This window comes from Odocoileus virginianus, chromosome 9 (genome assembly GCF_023699985.2).
Source record: "Odocoileus virginianus isolate 20LAN1187 ecotype Illinois chromosome 9, Ovbor_1.2, whole genome shotgun sequence".
In the NCBI taxonomy this organism is placed as follows: Eukaryota; Metazoa; Chordata; class Mammalia; order Artiodactyla; family Cervidae; genus Odocoileus; species Odocoileus virginianus.
The window spans coordinates 39,928,556-39,941,249 of NC_069682.1; the positions used below are offsets into that span (position 1 = coordinate 39,928,556).

Sequence of the window (12,694 nt, forward strand, 5' to 3'; positions counted from 1 at the left end):
AGAGAAATATCAATAACCTCAGATATGCAGATGACCACCACCTTTATGGTAGAAAGTGAAGAACTAAAGAGCCTCTTGATGAAAGTGAAAGAGGAGAGTAAAATGTTGGCTTAAAACTCAACATTCAGAAAACTAAGGTCATGGCATCTGGTCCCATCACTTCATGGCAAATAGATGGGGAAACAGTGGAAACAGTGAGAGACTTTATTTTCTTGGGCTCCAAAATCACTGCAGATGGCGACTGCACCCATGAAATTAAAAGACGATTGCTCCTTGGAGGGGGATTCCTGGATAGCTCAGTTTGTAAAGAATCTGCCTGCAAGAGACCCTGGTTTGATTCCTGGGTTGGGAAGATCTGCTGGAGAAGGGATAGACTACCCACTCCAGTATTCTTGGTCTTTCTTTGTGTCTTAGCTGGTAAAGAATCCGTCTGCAATGGGGGAGACCTGGGTTTGATCCCTTGGTTGGGAAGAGTCCCTGGAGAAGGGAAAGGCTACCCACTCCCGTATTCTGGCCTGGAGAATTCCATGGACTGTGTAGTCCATGGGGTCGCAAAGAGTCAGACAGGATGGAGAGATTTTCACTTTCACTTGCTCCTTGGAAGAAAAGCTATGACCAACCTAGACAGTGTATTAAAAAGCAGAAACATTATTTGCCAACAAATGTTGGCAAATCTAGTCAAAGCTATGGTTTTTCCCATAGTCATGTATGGATGTGAGAGTTGAACTATAAAGAAAGCTGAGCACTGAAGAATTGATGCTTTTGAACTGTGGTGTTGAAGACTCTTGAAAGTCCCTTGAACTGCAAGGAGATCCAACCAGCCAATCGTAAAGGAACTCAGTCCTGAACATTCATTGGAAGAACTGATACTGAAGCTGAAGCTCCAGTACTTTGACTACCTGATGTGAAGAACTGACTCATTTCAAAAGACCCTGATGCTGGGAAATATTGAAGGCAGGAGGAGAAGGGGACATCAGAGGATGAGATGGTTGGATGCCATCACCAACTCAATGGACATGAGTTTGAGCAGACTCAGGAGTTGGTGAAGGACAGGGAAGCCTGGCATGCTGCAGTTGATGGGGTTGCAAAGAGTCAGACATGACTGAGCGACTGAACTTGCACTAGAATCATGACACAGGGAAGAAAGGTTTTTTTTTTAAAAATTAAAGTTTAGTTGATTTTCAATATCATGTTAATGGACAGAAGTGATTCAGATAAAGGGATATACACCATATATATTTTCTATATTCCTTTTCAGATTTTTTTCCCTTACAGGTTAGTACAAAATGTTGAAATAGTTTTTAGTTTTAGAAAGAGTGAGAAGTTAGAGAGTATGAAGCCAATAGCTAAGAATCATCTCTATACCGCTTTGGAGCAGTTTGAGTAAAGCAGTACAGAAATGTCATCTAGGGAGCTGGTCTCCATCCAGACAGGCCTTCAGAACATGCAGGGATGTCAGTGGTACCTAAGAAATTGCTGACATTTGATCTTTTTACTCACAGAAACAACAATTTCACCCTTTCAACCTAGTACTTCGTTGAGATTTTCTGAAGTTAGAATCTGTCCTTAGCTCTTTGATGGTGTAGAAGGAAACAGTCCTTTGGGGTTTGTGATCATCAGTTCCCACAGTGACAGGTATTCCAGTCACTGGATGGACATCCCAGGATGTCGACTGGGATTCTCAGTGGGGAGGGGTTTCTTATCAGTAACAAGAATACTGTCGTTTTAGGCAGAGCCTCCCTTTCCTATTTTTAGACACTTGGTAACCTACTATTTTGTTCAGTTACTCACAAGTATTTATTGAATTCCTACTATAAGATGTCCTGGCTACACAGCAGGGAAGTGATGAACAGAAGACAAACTTTACTAGGTACTGCAGAAATAGAGCTGAGGAGAGTGGATTAGTATGAGGGCTGGCTACTCAAAGATGTGAAAAGTCTGGTGAACCATCTTGATCCCATAAGAGATCAACTTTCTGTTGCTAAATCCCGGTCCCGAATGGAATGTCTTACTCTGCCTAGGACAGTGCTGAATACATGACAAACATTCCCTGAATCCTCTTTTTCTTATTATTTTTCTTGTAATAATCAGACTCTAGATTTCCCTCCCAGAGAAGATGTTCCTGTTACCTTAGTTGGACCTAAATATCACCCAAATTCCTTTAATCATGGATTTACAACCATAGATTTACAAATACTGTTTAGGGGGGTTTCCTTCTAGATTATTTCCAGAATCTTCAGCTGTATGCAATTACACCAATCACTGTGTAGGTTGATATTACATATATTCAACAACTATTATACTAATATAAATTAATGTGTAAATCAATCATTCTAAAGCCAACACAACATTGTAAAGCAATTACCTTCCAATTAAAAATTCAAAAACAGGATTCAAAGAGGCAGTAACAGATATACACAAAATGTAATAAAATAGAAAGTAAAGTTAAGGAATAAAGAGGAAAAAAAAAAATCAAACAGTGTTTTTGTAAAACTACTTACCAAGTGAAACATTCATTGGTTGTCATACATTCTTAATATGAGAGGAGGATTATTTTTTTTAAAGACATTTGTTATTTTCAACCTAGGTATATGTTGGAAGCAGATTTGGATAAACTTTAGCAAATTCATCAGTGGTTGTGCACAGATTTTATCCCAGGGGACTCAGGCAGGCCTGTCACACCTCCTTTAACCCCAGAAAAGTGAAAAACTGAAAAGGGACTGTGCTGCTTTAAGTGTGCAGCCCTCAGGTGGGGTCATTTCCTGCCCTGTGATAAAGCTTACCTGGGCAGGTGCCTCCTGTCATTACCACGGGCGGTGGGGCACCTTCAGATCAGCATGGTAAGTGCTGCTGTCTATAGTTATAGCAAATTTTACTCATCCTGTGTCTTTCTTTTCCCCACCAAATAATTCTTCATAGATTCTTCATACAAGAGACAAAATATTTAAAGAGACATTTCTTTCAATATCCATATTTGGATCAGATTTAAATCTACTCTGAATTTCACCTGTTCATCTATAATTCTGCTGCTTTGGGGAAAAGCTTCATTGATTTGCCTTCAATGGAAGCACTGAGGCAAGCTCTTCTTTCTTTAGTTTTTACATTTGCTTTAGATCAAATGTGCTGACCTTTCTGTAGGAAATCAGTAGCTTTGCTTTTAGTTACACTTTCAGAGTTTCTGGGGACTTCAGACTCAGGTTGCTCTTGCTAAGCTCACAAATGCGTGGCCAGGTGAAGTACAGGGACCTCTGTCTTATTCTCTCTTGAGTGTAGTTCTTTTTGGACAGTAATTAATACAGTTACTTACAATAATTCTGTTTGGAGACCACCTTTTAAGATCCACTTTCCTTTCATTCTCTCTTTTTTAGTTGTCATATAGTTGCTTACAATATTATATAAATTACAGGTATATAGTATAGTGATTCATTATTTTCAAAGGTCATACTCCATGTATAATTACTATGACGTATTGGCTATATTCCCTGTGTTGTGTACTATATCTTCACAGCTTATTCTTTGTACATAATAGTTTGTACTTCTTAACCTCCACCCCTGTCTTGAACCTCCCTCCATCCCTCTCCCCACTGGTAATCAGTAGTTTGTTCTCTTTGTGAGTCTGTTTCTGTTGTTATATTTATTTGCTTATTTTTTTTAGATTCCATATATAAGTGATAAGATGCAATCTTTGTCTTTGTCTGACTTTGTAATACACTTCAGGTCCATCCCGGAGAAGGCAATGGCACCCCACTCTAGTACTCTTGCCTGGAAAATCCCATGGACTGCAGTCCTTGGGGTTGCTAAGAGTCGGACACGACTGAGCGACTTCACTTTCACTTTTCACTTTCATGCATTGGAGAAGGAAATGGCAACCCACTCCAGGGTTCTTGCCTGGAGAATCCCAGGGACGGGGGAGCCTGGTGGGCTGCTGTCTACGGGGTTGCACAGAGTTGGACATGACTGAAGTGACTTAGCAGCAGCAGCAGCCATCCAGTTTACTGTAAATTGCAAAAATTTGTTCTTTTTAATAGCCGAGTAATATTCCACTCTACTATACCACTTGTTCTTTGTCCAGTCATCTGTCAATGGACATTTAGTTTGCTTTCATTTTTTGGCTATTGGTAATAGTGGTGCTATGAACACTGAGGTGAATGTGTCTTTTCGAATCAGCGTTTTTGTTTTTTTGGAATACAAGGAGTCGAATTGCGGGTTAAGTGGTAGTTCTATTTTTAGTTTTACACAGTGGCTGGACCAATTTAGATTCCCACCAACAGTGTAATCTCTTATGATCCAGTCACAGTAAATTTTAGTATCTTAGAATTTTTTAATTCTTCAATGGAAGCAAGTATTCAAACTGCTTTTTTTCATCTTTTATCGTCTCTCCCTGTTGGACACTCCAAATTTAAGGATGTTTGTTTTATATTGTTTTGATCTGAAAAATTATGCCTTTCTACATGAGGAGTGCTTGCAGCAATGGAAACTCACTGTGTTTTGATTGTATCAACTTTGATATTCTGGGTGTGACCCTGCAAGCTATTTCCATTGTGGAAAAATGGGTGAGCGATCCATGAATCTACAATTCATATCTATCTCAAAATAAAAAGTAATTAGAAAATTGTGCTGTCCTAGTAATTCCAGTAAGTTTTAAAGCGCATTTATTAGTGCTGGGACATCACTACTGATATTTGTGGACATCTTTTTTTTTTTAAATAGTGTGATTATTTTAACAGATAGTTTGGAAAGGAGGAAGAGGCTAAGAGAAGAATAAGGTGGAAATAGCCTTCTGTCCCTAGGGACATAGTTATGAGCTAAACTCAGCTGCTTCTGCAACCAGTGTGGGCAAGATTTGTCCTTCTTGGGCCAAGTATTCTTGCTAAGTTCAAAAGGCTCAGTCTCACTCCTATGTATGCATCATACAGGGGAATAGTCCCCATGAAGAACAGCGATTTTTTTTCCATGTTGGTGTTTATTTTTACTGTGAATAATTAAGAGCAAGTGTCCTGTGGACTGGTGGATTGGGTAGAAAACAGTCAGGGGAGGATGTTGTGAGAGAAGGCCACATGTAAATGGTTTTAATGATGTAGAAACAACAAAACTCCACCCCACCCCCACTGCTTTCAAGTTTGTACCTGAATCTCGAGATGTAGGTAAGTTTTGATCTGATTACAGTAGCTGATGTACTGAGATCATCTTGAGTCCTTCCTGAGGGGAGAAGAGAAAGCTGTGCTTTGCAGATGGGATGTGAGAAGGCTGCTGATGGAATGTGCTGTTTAGGTTTTCCTGTGCCAGAAAGAAGTTGGAAAAATTGGTTGATACTAAGTGAGGTTCACTGCCTTTGTCATGAGAGACATGGTGGCACAGAAAAGCAACAAGAGGGAAGTTCTACTTGACTTGTGCACTGGAATTCCTCATAAAGCACTGTTAGGCCATATGACTCAGAGAGACAAAGTACAGAGTTTGTGCAGCTAAGCAGGAACAGAGTCCAGGTCAGATGATGGTGGTGTGACCAGCCAGAGAAACTACCCCCAACCTCCAGCTGGTGTCTTTTTGTGGTTCAGTCTCAGTCACTTTGAATGGTGACAGCACCCATGAAATTAAAAGATTCTTGCTCCTTGGAAGGAAAGCTATGACAAACCCAGACAGCATATTAAAAAGCAAAGACATCACTTTGCTGGCAAAGGTTTGTAGAGTCAAAACTATGGTTGTTCCAATAGTCATGTACAGATATGAGAGTTGGACTATAAAGAAGGCCGAGTTCTGAAGAATTGATGCTTTTGAACTGTGGTGCTGGAGAAGACTCTTGAGAGTCCCCTGAACTGCAAAGAGATCAAACCAGTCAATCCTAAAGGAAATCAGTCCTGAATATTCATTGAATGGACTGATGCTGATGCTCCAATAGTTTGGCCACCTGATGCGATGCGCTGACTCATTAGAAAAGACTCTGACGCTGGCAAAGATTGAAGGCAGGAGGAGAAGGGGATGGCAGAGGACGAGATGGTTGGATAGCATCACTGACTCAATGGACATGAATCTGAGCAAATTCTGGGAGATAGTGAAGGACAGGGAAGCCTGGCGTGCTGCAGCCCATGGAGTCACAAAGAGTTGGACTGAACAACAACTCAGACCTCGGGAAAGTGCAACCATGGACGGACAGACGAGGGCAGGGTTGCCTATTAGTGGATCAGAGAGACAGCCTGAAGGGTCCTGATATTGCAGCAAATGGACTATTTACCCTTCTGCATAGACTTTTTCCATGACAATTGGCATTCAGAACACAATGACACTAAAGCCAGCAATTGCTGTTCTTTTAGATTTTTAGGATTTAACTTTTTCTCCTGGCTCTAACATGAGTAGATACTTAAATTACAAAAAAAAGTTGTTTGCCTTAAAAAAAAAGGAGTGAATGGTGATTTAAAAGTGTGAGAGGAGGGGGAGGCCAATGGAAATGAAGAAAATAGGTAAGTTTAAAGAGGATAAAGAAATTCTCCCCAGATATGACTAGAGTTAATGTTTTAATGCATTTTAAAGACTTTTTCTATGCTTATTTTTATTTTACTTCATTTATTTATTTTTATTGAAGTATATATATATATATATATGTATATATATATTCTTTCATATTCTTTTCTATTATGGTTTATTACAGGCTCAGATGGTAAAGAATCTGCCTGCAATGCAGGAGACCTGGGTTCGATTGCTGGGTTGGGAAGATACCCTGGAGGAGGGCATGGCAACCCATTCTAGTATTCTTGACAGGAGAATCCCCATGGACAGAGGAGCCTGGTGGGCTATATATAGTCCATGGGGTTGCAAAGAGTTGGACATGACTGAGCGACTAAGCACAGCACATTGAATATAGTTCCTTGTGCCATACAATAGGACCTTGTTGTTTATCTGTTTTATATATAGTAGTGTGTGTATGTTAATCCCAAACTGCTAATTTATCCCTCCCCACTTTCCCTTTGGTAACTATAAGTTTGTTTTGTATGTCTGTGATCTGTTTCCATTTTGTAAATAAGTTCATTTTTATCATATTTTAGATTTCACATATAAGTGCTATCATATGATATTTATCTTTCTCTGTCTGACTTACTTCACTTCATATGATCATCTCCAGGTCCATCCATGTTGTTGCACATGGCATAATTTCATTCTTTTATTATGGCTGAGTAAGCTCATTTTTAAATGTATCTGACATCATACTTTATGTAAATTACATAACATATGCTTTTCATTCAATATTTTAACATAAGCATTTCCCATGTCATATAGTTTTTATTTTTGGGGGGAGGGGTAAATATAAAAGTTTGCATAACATGCCATTGTATTATTTTCCTTTAAATGCCACCAAAAAATGAATGGTTAACTATATTGGTTCTTGGTTTTTAACCCTTGCAAATAATGATACTGTGAATGCCACTCTGCTTAAATCTTTTCATTTTAGATTCTTTCTTTTGTAATTCATTCGCTTATGTCATTTGCCCATTTTTCTAATAGATATATCAAGTATTTTTAAAATGATGTATATAAAATTGCCTTCTACATAGCTCTTACATATGAAGGGTTATATATAAATCCTTTTTTATATACGTCAACATTTTTGCCTATTATGGTATGGAGTTTCTGTATTTTGGGGTTGTTAAATCTCTAGCTTGTTTCCTTGGTGAAATTTGCTCTACTTTTAAGCTTAGAACATCCTTCCTTATTTAGAGCACATAAGAAAAGTAAAATCTCAAGATATGAAATGATAACATCTTTAATTTACTGCAGTGGATTTTAATATGTATCAGGCTGTACATCAATTTTGGTTTTATTCCTTTCCAATAACTAATTTTTTTCTGGGTGAGTAAGCTTGATTTTATTCATATATAGTATGTCTTAACTCATTCTTAGCTCATCACACAATAGGTGCTTAATTTATGTTTCTTGAATTAGAGTCCTTGATTCACTTGTTCCTTTTTTTTTTGCTGCATCACACAGCATGTAGTATCTTATTTCCCTAACCAGGGATGGAACCCATGCCCCCTGCAATTGAAGTGTGGAGTCTTAACCCCTGGACCACCAGGGAAGTCTAGTTCAATTATTCCTGAAGCTTACCTGTATCCTGGTTTTTGGTTTCCATGACACAGCCTTCATTAGCCTTATCATCAAGTTCTCTTGCTGGCATAGGCTAGCCTGGTTTCTGTCAGTCATGAGCAGACATGCTGAGTGATGTAGTTCATGTTGTCACGTTAGGAAGATGCACACACACAGTTATAACTTCTTACTATGGCTCATTTCAGAGGGAGTGCCTGTCTATCCACATTGGCCAGGCCGGTGTCCAGATTGGGGGTGCTTGCTGGGAGCTCTATTGCCTGGAACATGGAATCCAGCCAGATGGTGTTGTTCTCAATGGTGGTCAGGATCCGCTGGCACCTGCTAAAACAGAGCCCATGGGTGCATCTTTCGATTCCTTCTTTTGTGAGACCAGAGCTGGGAAGTATGTGCCCAGAGCACTCTTCATGGACCTGGAGCCTACTGTCATAGGTAATATACGTTCCAGTGTGCTTAACTGGGTCCACAACCCAAACAAACAAGTACAGAGACTGACATGACTAGCTGCGGGCCTGGGAACTCCAAGAACTGTCCACAGTCACCAGGAGCCGGGAGAGAGGCAGGGGGCAGTTTCTCCATCAGAACTTCCAGAAGGAGCCAACCCCGCCAGTGTCTGGACGTTGAACTTTTGGCTTCCTGAACTATGAGACCATAAACCTCCCTTGGTTTTGTTTGTAAATTAATTAATTTTATTTTTGGCTGTGCTGGGTCTTTGTTGCTGTGCTCAGGCTTTCTCTCCCTGCGGTGAGTGGGGGCTACTCTCTAGCTGTGGTGCATGGGCTCAGTCACTCTGTGACATGTGGAATCCTCCTGGACCAGGGATCGAACCTGTATCTCCTGCATTGGCAGGAGGATTCTTACCCACTGTACCACCAGGGAAGTCCAACCTCCCCTGTTTTAAGCCACCAAGTTTGTTGTCATTTGTTAGGGCAGCCCCGATAAACTAATAAAGGGTGGGATGATGGAAAAACATGCTTTCCATTTATGTGGGAATAATTACACCTTTTCCTAGACTAAAAAAGCCAATTGGGCAGTTTAAATTAATTTCTTCCTATGATATTGGTGGAAAGAAAGGGGGCTGGGCACGAGTTAGGGGTGGGTTGGAGTGGGTGGCACTGACCTCCTGTCCCCTCTGCAGATGAGGTGCGTGCAGGCAGCTACCGCTCACTCTTCCACTCTGAGCAGCTCGTCAGTGGAAAAGAAGATGCTGCAAACAACTATGCCCGAGGTCGCTACTCTGTGGGGCCAGAGATCCTCGACCTGGTGCTGGAGAGGATTCGCAAGCTGGCAAGTGGCTCCCTTCTCCTTCCAGGGCCATTCAGAGTGCCCGGGGTCCCTGGGGACCCACCTAGCCAGCACCAGCACTTTCTGGTTTCTACCCTGAAGCCTCCCACACATGCGCATGCTCAGAGCTGGGCTGGTCCTGATGCTGGAACTGCTAACCTTACTTACAAGGGAGGGGAGAAGCCTCACACTTACTCCAAGGGCCAGTCAACTCCTTTGTTTGGTTTTCCTTTTCCCATGCATGAAGAAATGTTTTATTTCATCCCCCCCACCCCCCACTTTACTGAGATATAATTGACATATGGAGTGGAGTGTGTTTGTTGCTCAGTCGTGTCTGACTCTGCAGCCTCATGGACTGTAGCCCACCAGATTCTTCTCTTCATGGAATTCTCCAGGCAAGAACACTGGAGTGAGTTGCCATTCCCTTTTCCAGGGGATCTTCCCGACCCAGGGATTGAACCTAGGTCTCCCACATTGCAGGCAGATTCTTTACCATCTGAGCCACCAGGCAAACACTGTGTAAATTTAAGGTGTACAGCAAGATGATTTAATTCATATTATCAAATATACATATATATTATCAAATGATCACCACCATCAGGATAGCTAAGACATCCAGCCCTCACATAATTACCTTTTTTGTGTGTGGTGACAGCATTTAAGATCTATTCTCTAGGACTTCCCTCGCAGTCTAGTTTAACCACTGTACTTCACCTTCCAGTGCAGGGGATGGGGTTTGATCCCTCCTCAGGGAGCTAAGATCTCACATGCCTCTCAGCCAAAAAAACCCAAAACATAAAATGGAAGTAATATTGTAACAAATTCAATAAAGACTTTAAAATGGTTCACATTAAAAAAAAATCTTTAAAAAAGAAAAGATCTATTCTCTTAGTAGCTTTCAAGTATACTATACAATGCTGTTAACTACAGTCACTATGCTGTACATTAAGCCCCCAGAAGTTATTAATCTTGTAACTGGAAGTTTATACCCTCTGACCACCAGCATCTCCCCCCCCGGCAACTATTATTGTTCTCTCTGTTTCTATGAGTTTGGCCTTTTTTGATTCCACATGTCAGTGAGATGATTCAATATTTGTCTTTCTCTGTCTGACTTATTTCACTTTGCTTAATTGCCCCTGAGGTCCATCCATGTTGTCGCAAACAGCAGGATTTCCTTCTTTTAAACGACTAGCCACCATCTACTCTTGCTTCTGCTGACTCATGACTTGTCTGGTTATCAGAGACTTCCCTCTGAAACTTGGCATTTTCCAATAGTGACCATGAGTTGTAAAGTTAACAGGAGGCACATCCTCCCTGGAGATCAGTTCCTCCATTTACTGACAGTGAATTCTTCTTTAAAATCCTGTCTGGAGAATCCTCTGTCTAGTAAATTTTGGTGTTTGGCATCATCATTAGAGAATACGGTGCTTTTTTATACCAGCACAGTAGATTGGGTACAAAAGTGACGGATATTTCATCTACTGAGGGGTGGTGGTGGGGAACTATATTGCTTCAATATTTTGCTTGTCATTTTCTTCATTATTGATAAACACCTTACTTTAGCTCACATATACATTTGTACACTCATATACCTATACTTTAGCTCACATACATGTACATTCATAGAGGGCAGCAAAAGTCAGTGGAATGTTTATGCCCAGCTTATAGCAAAAACTCTAAAGCATTTCCCCCACTCCAGAAGTAACCACTCAAGTATGTTTCAAAGTAAACATGTTTGTGATGGTGATAACAACGGTAAACCAAAACTTTCTGTTTTTGGGTACTGGTTGTATCCCACAGTTACCACTGCTTCTGGGTTTATTTGGCTGAATTCTCATTTCTCATTTATGAATACTTTTCCCAGGTGGAACACTGCAGTGGGCTTCAGGGGTTTCTGATCTTCCGAAGCTTTGGAGGAGGCACTGGGTCGGGATTTACGTCTCTCTTGTTGGAGCATCTCTCCGTAGAATACAGTGGCAAGACTAAATTGGAATTCTCCGTCTACCCAGCCCCAAGGATCTCAACCACTATAGTGGAGCCTTACAACTCCATCCTCACCACCCACCCCACCATAGAGTACGTGGACTGTACCTTCCTGGTGGACAACGAAGCCATCTACAACATCTGTCATGGCAAACTTGACCTTGAACGCCCCTCTTATGCCAGCATCAACAGGCTGATCAGCCAGGCAGCATCTTCGATCACTGCCTCCCTCCGGTTTGAAGGCATCCTGAACGTGGACCTGATTGAATTCCAGACCAACCTGGTGCCTTACCCGCGGATACACTTCCCAGTGACCAGCTTCGCCCCCATCCTGTCTGCCGACAGCAACCACCACAAGGAGCCGTCTGTGTTGGATATCACAGCTGCATGCTTTGAGCCCTCCCACCAGCTAGTCAGGTGTGACCCTCGCTTGGGGAAGTACGTGGCCTGCTGCCTGCTCTACAGAGGGGATGTGGTCCCCAAGGAGGTGAACGCGGCGATTGCGGCCACAAAGTCCAGGAACTCTGTTCAGTTTGTAGACTGGTGTCCGACTGGATTCAAGGTGGGCATCAATGATCGGCCCCCCCGGGAGGTGCCAGGAGGGGACCTGGCTGAGGTCCAGCGGGCAGTCTGTATGCTGAGCAACAGCACAGCGGTTGCAGAGGCCTGGGCCCGTCTGGGCCACAAGTTTGATCTCATGTTTGCTAAGAGGGCATTTCTGCACTGGTACATCAGGGAGGGCATGGAGGAAGGCGAGTTTGCAGAGGCCAGGGAGGACTTGGCGGTCCTGGAGAAAGATTATGAGGAAATGGGGAGGAGTCTCTGATGCAGATCTGACCGGTAACAATGAATGCTGAGTTGAAGTGTCACGCTTTATGTTTCAAGGCTAGAGTTCCCTTGATGAGAAGAAAAAGGAAATTAAGTCAAGCAAGACCCCAAGTTCCATGCTCAATCAAATGGGGGTCAACATTAAGTCTGGACTTCCCTGGTTGTCCAGTGGTTAAGAATCCACCAGCCAATGCAGGGGACACAGGTTTGATCCCTGATCTGGGAAGATCCCACATGTCGTGGAAAATAAATAATTAAACAAATAAAATACCAACAACGTACCACTTTGCCTGTTTTCAGCTCACACTGTTGTTGCCACAGAGGACAATGACTGCAGTTTGGTGGAAATGACGTTTATAAACACACACTTTTCACTGTGTTCTCATACACTCCAATCAAGCTAGACAGCTTGCCCCTTCCCACAGTTTTCTCTCTCTTGACTGCTTCTCTCTCTCTCCTCTCTCTCTTTCTTCTCCCTGCTTTCTCTTTTCTTTCCTTCTATGACTGT

The 12,694-nt window shown here is 41.8% G+C and overlaps 1 protein-coding gene across 1 annotated transcript; it reads left to right on the forward strand.

The window, feature by feature from the left end:
• The first annotated feature begins 7,550 nt into the window (after window positions 1-7,550).
• TUBAL3 (tubulin alpha like 3) lies at window positions 7,551-12,465 on the forward strand. Its single transcript, XM_020879165.2, has 3 exons — window positions 7,551-8,523; window positions 9,230-9,378; window positions 11,240-12,465. The coding sequence occupies exons 1-3, from the start codon at window positions 8,199-8,201 to the stop codon at window positions 12,182-12,184; spliced, it is 1,419 nt and encodes a 472-aa protein (XP_020734824.2). The 5' UTR covers window positions 7,551-8,198; the 3' UTR covers window positions 12,185-12,465.
• Window positions 12,466-12,694: the final 229 nt, after the last annotated feature.

Excerpts from the sequence above, each read along its gene's own strand:
- TUBAL3 (XM_020879165.2), top strand. The coding sequence starts at position 8,199 with ATGCTGAGTGATGTAGTTCATGTTGTCACGTTAGGAAGATGCACACAC. Across the intron at positions 8,524-9,229 it reads CCTGGAGCCTACTGTCATAG|ATGAGGTGCGTGCAGGCAGC; the intron begins GTAATATACGTT and ends TCCCCTCTGCAG. Across the intron at positions 9,379-11,239 it reads TGGAGAGGATTCGCAAGCTG|GTGGAACACTGCAGTGGGCT; the intron begins GCAAGTGGCTCC and ends TACTTTTCCCAG.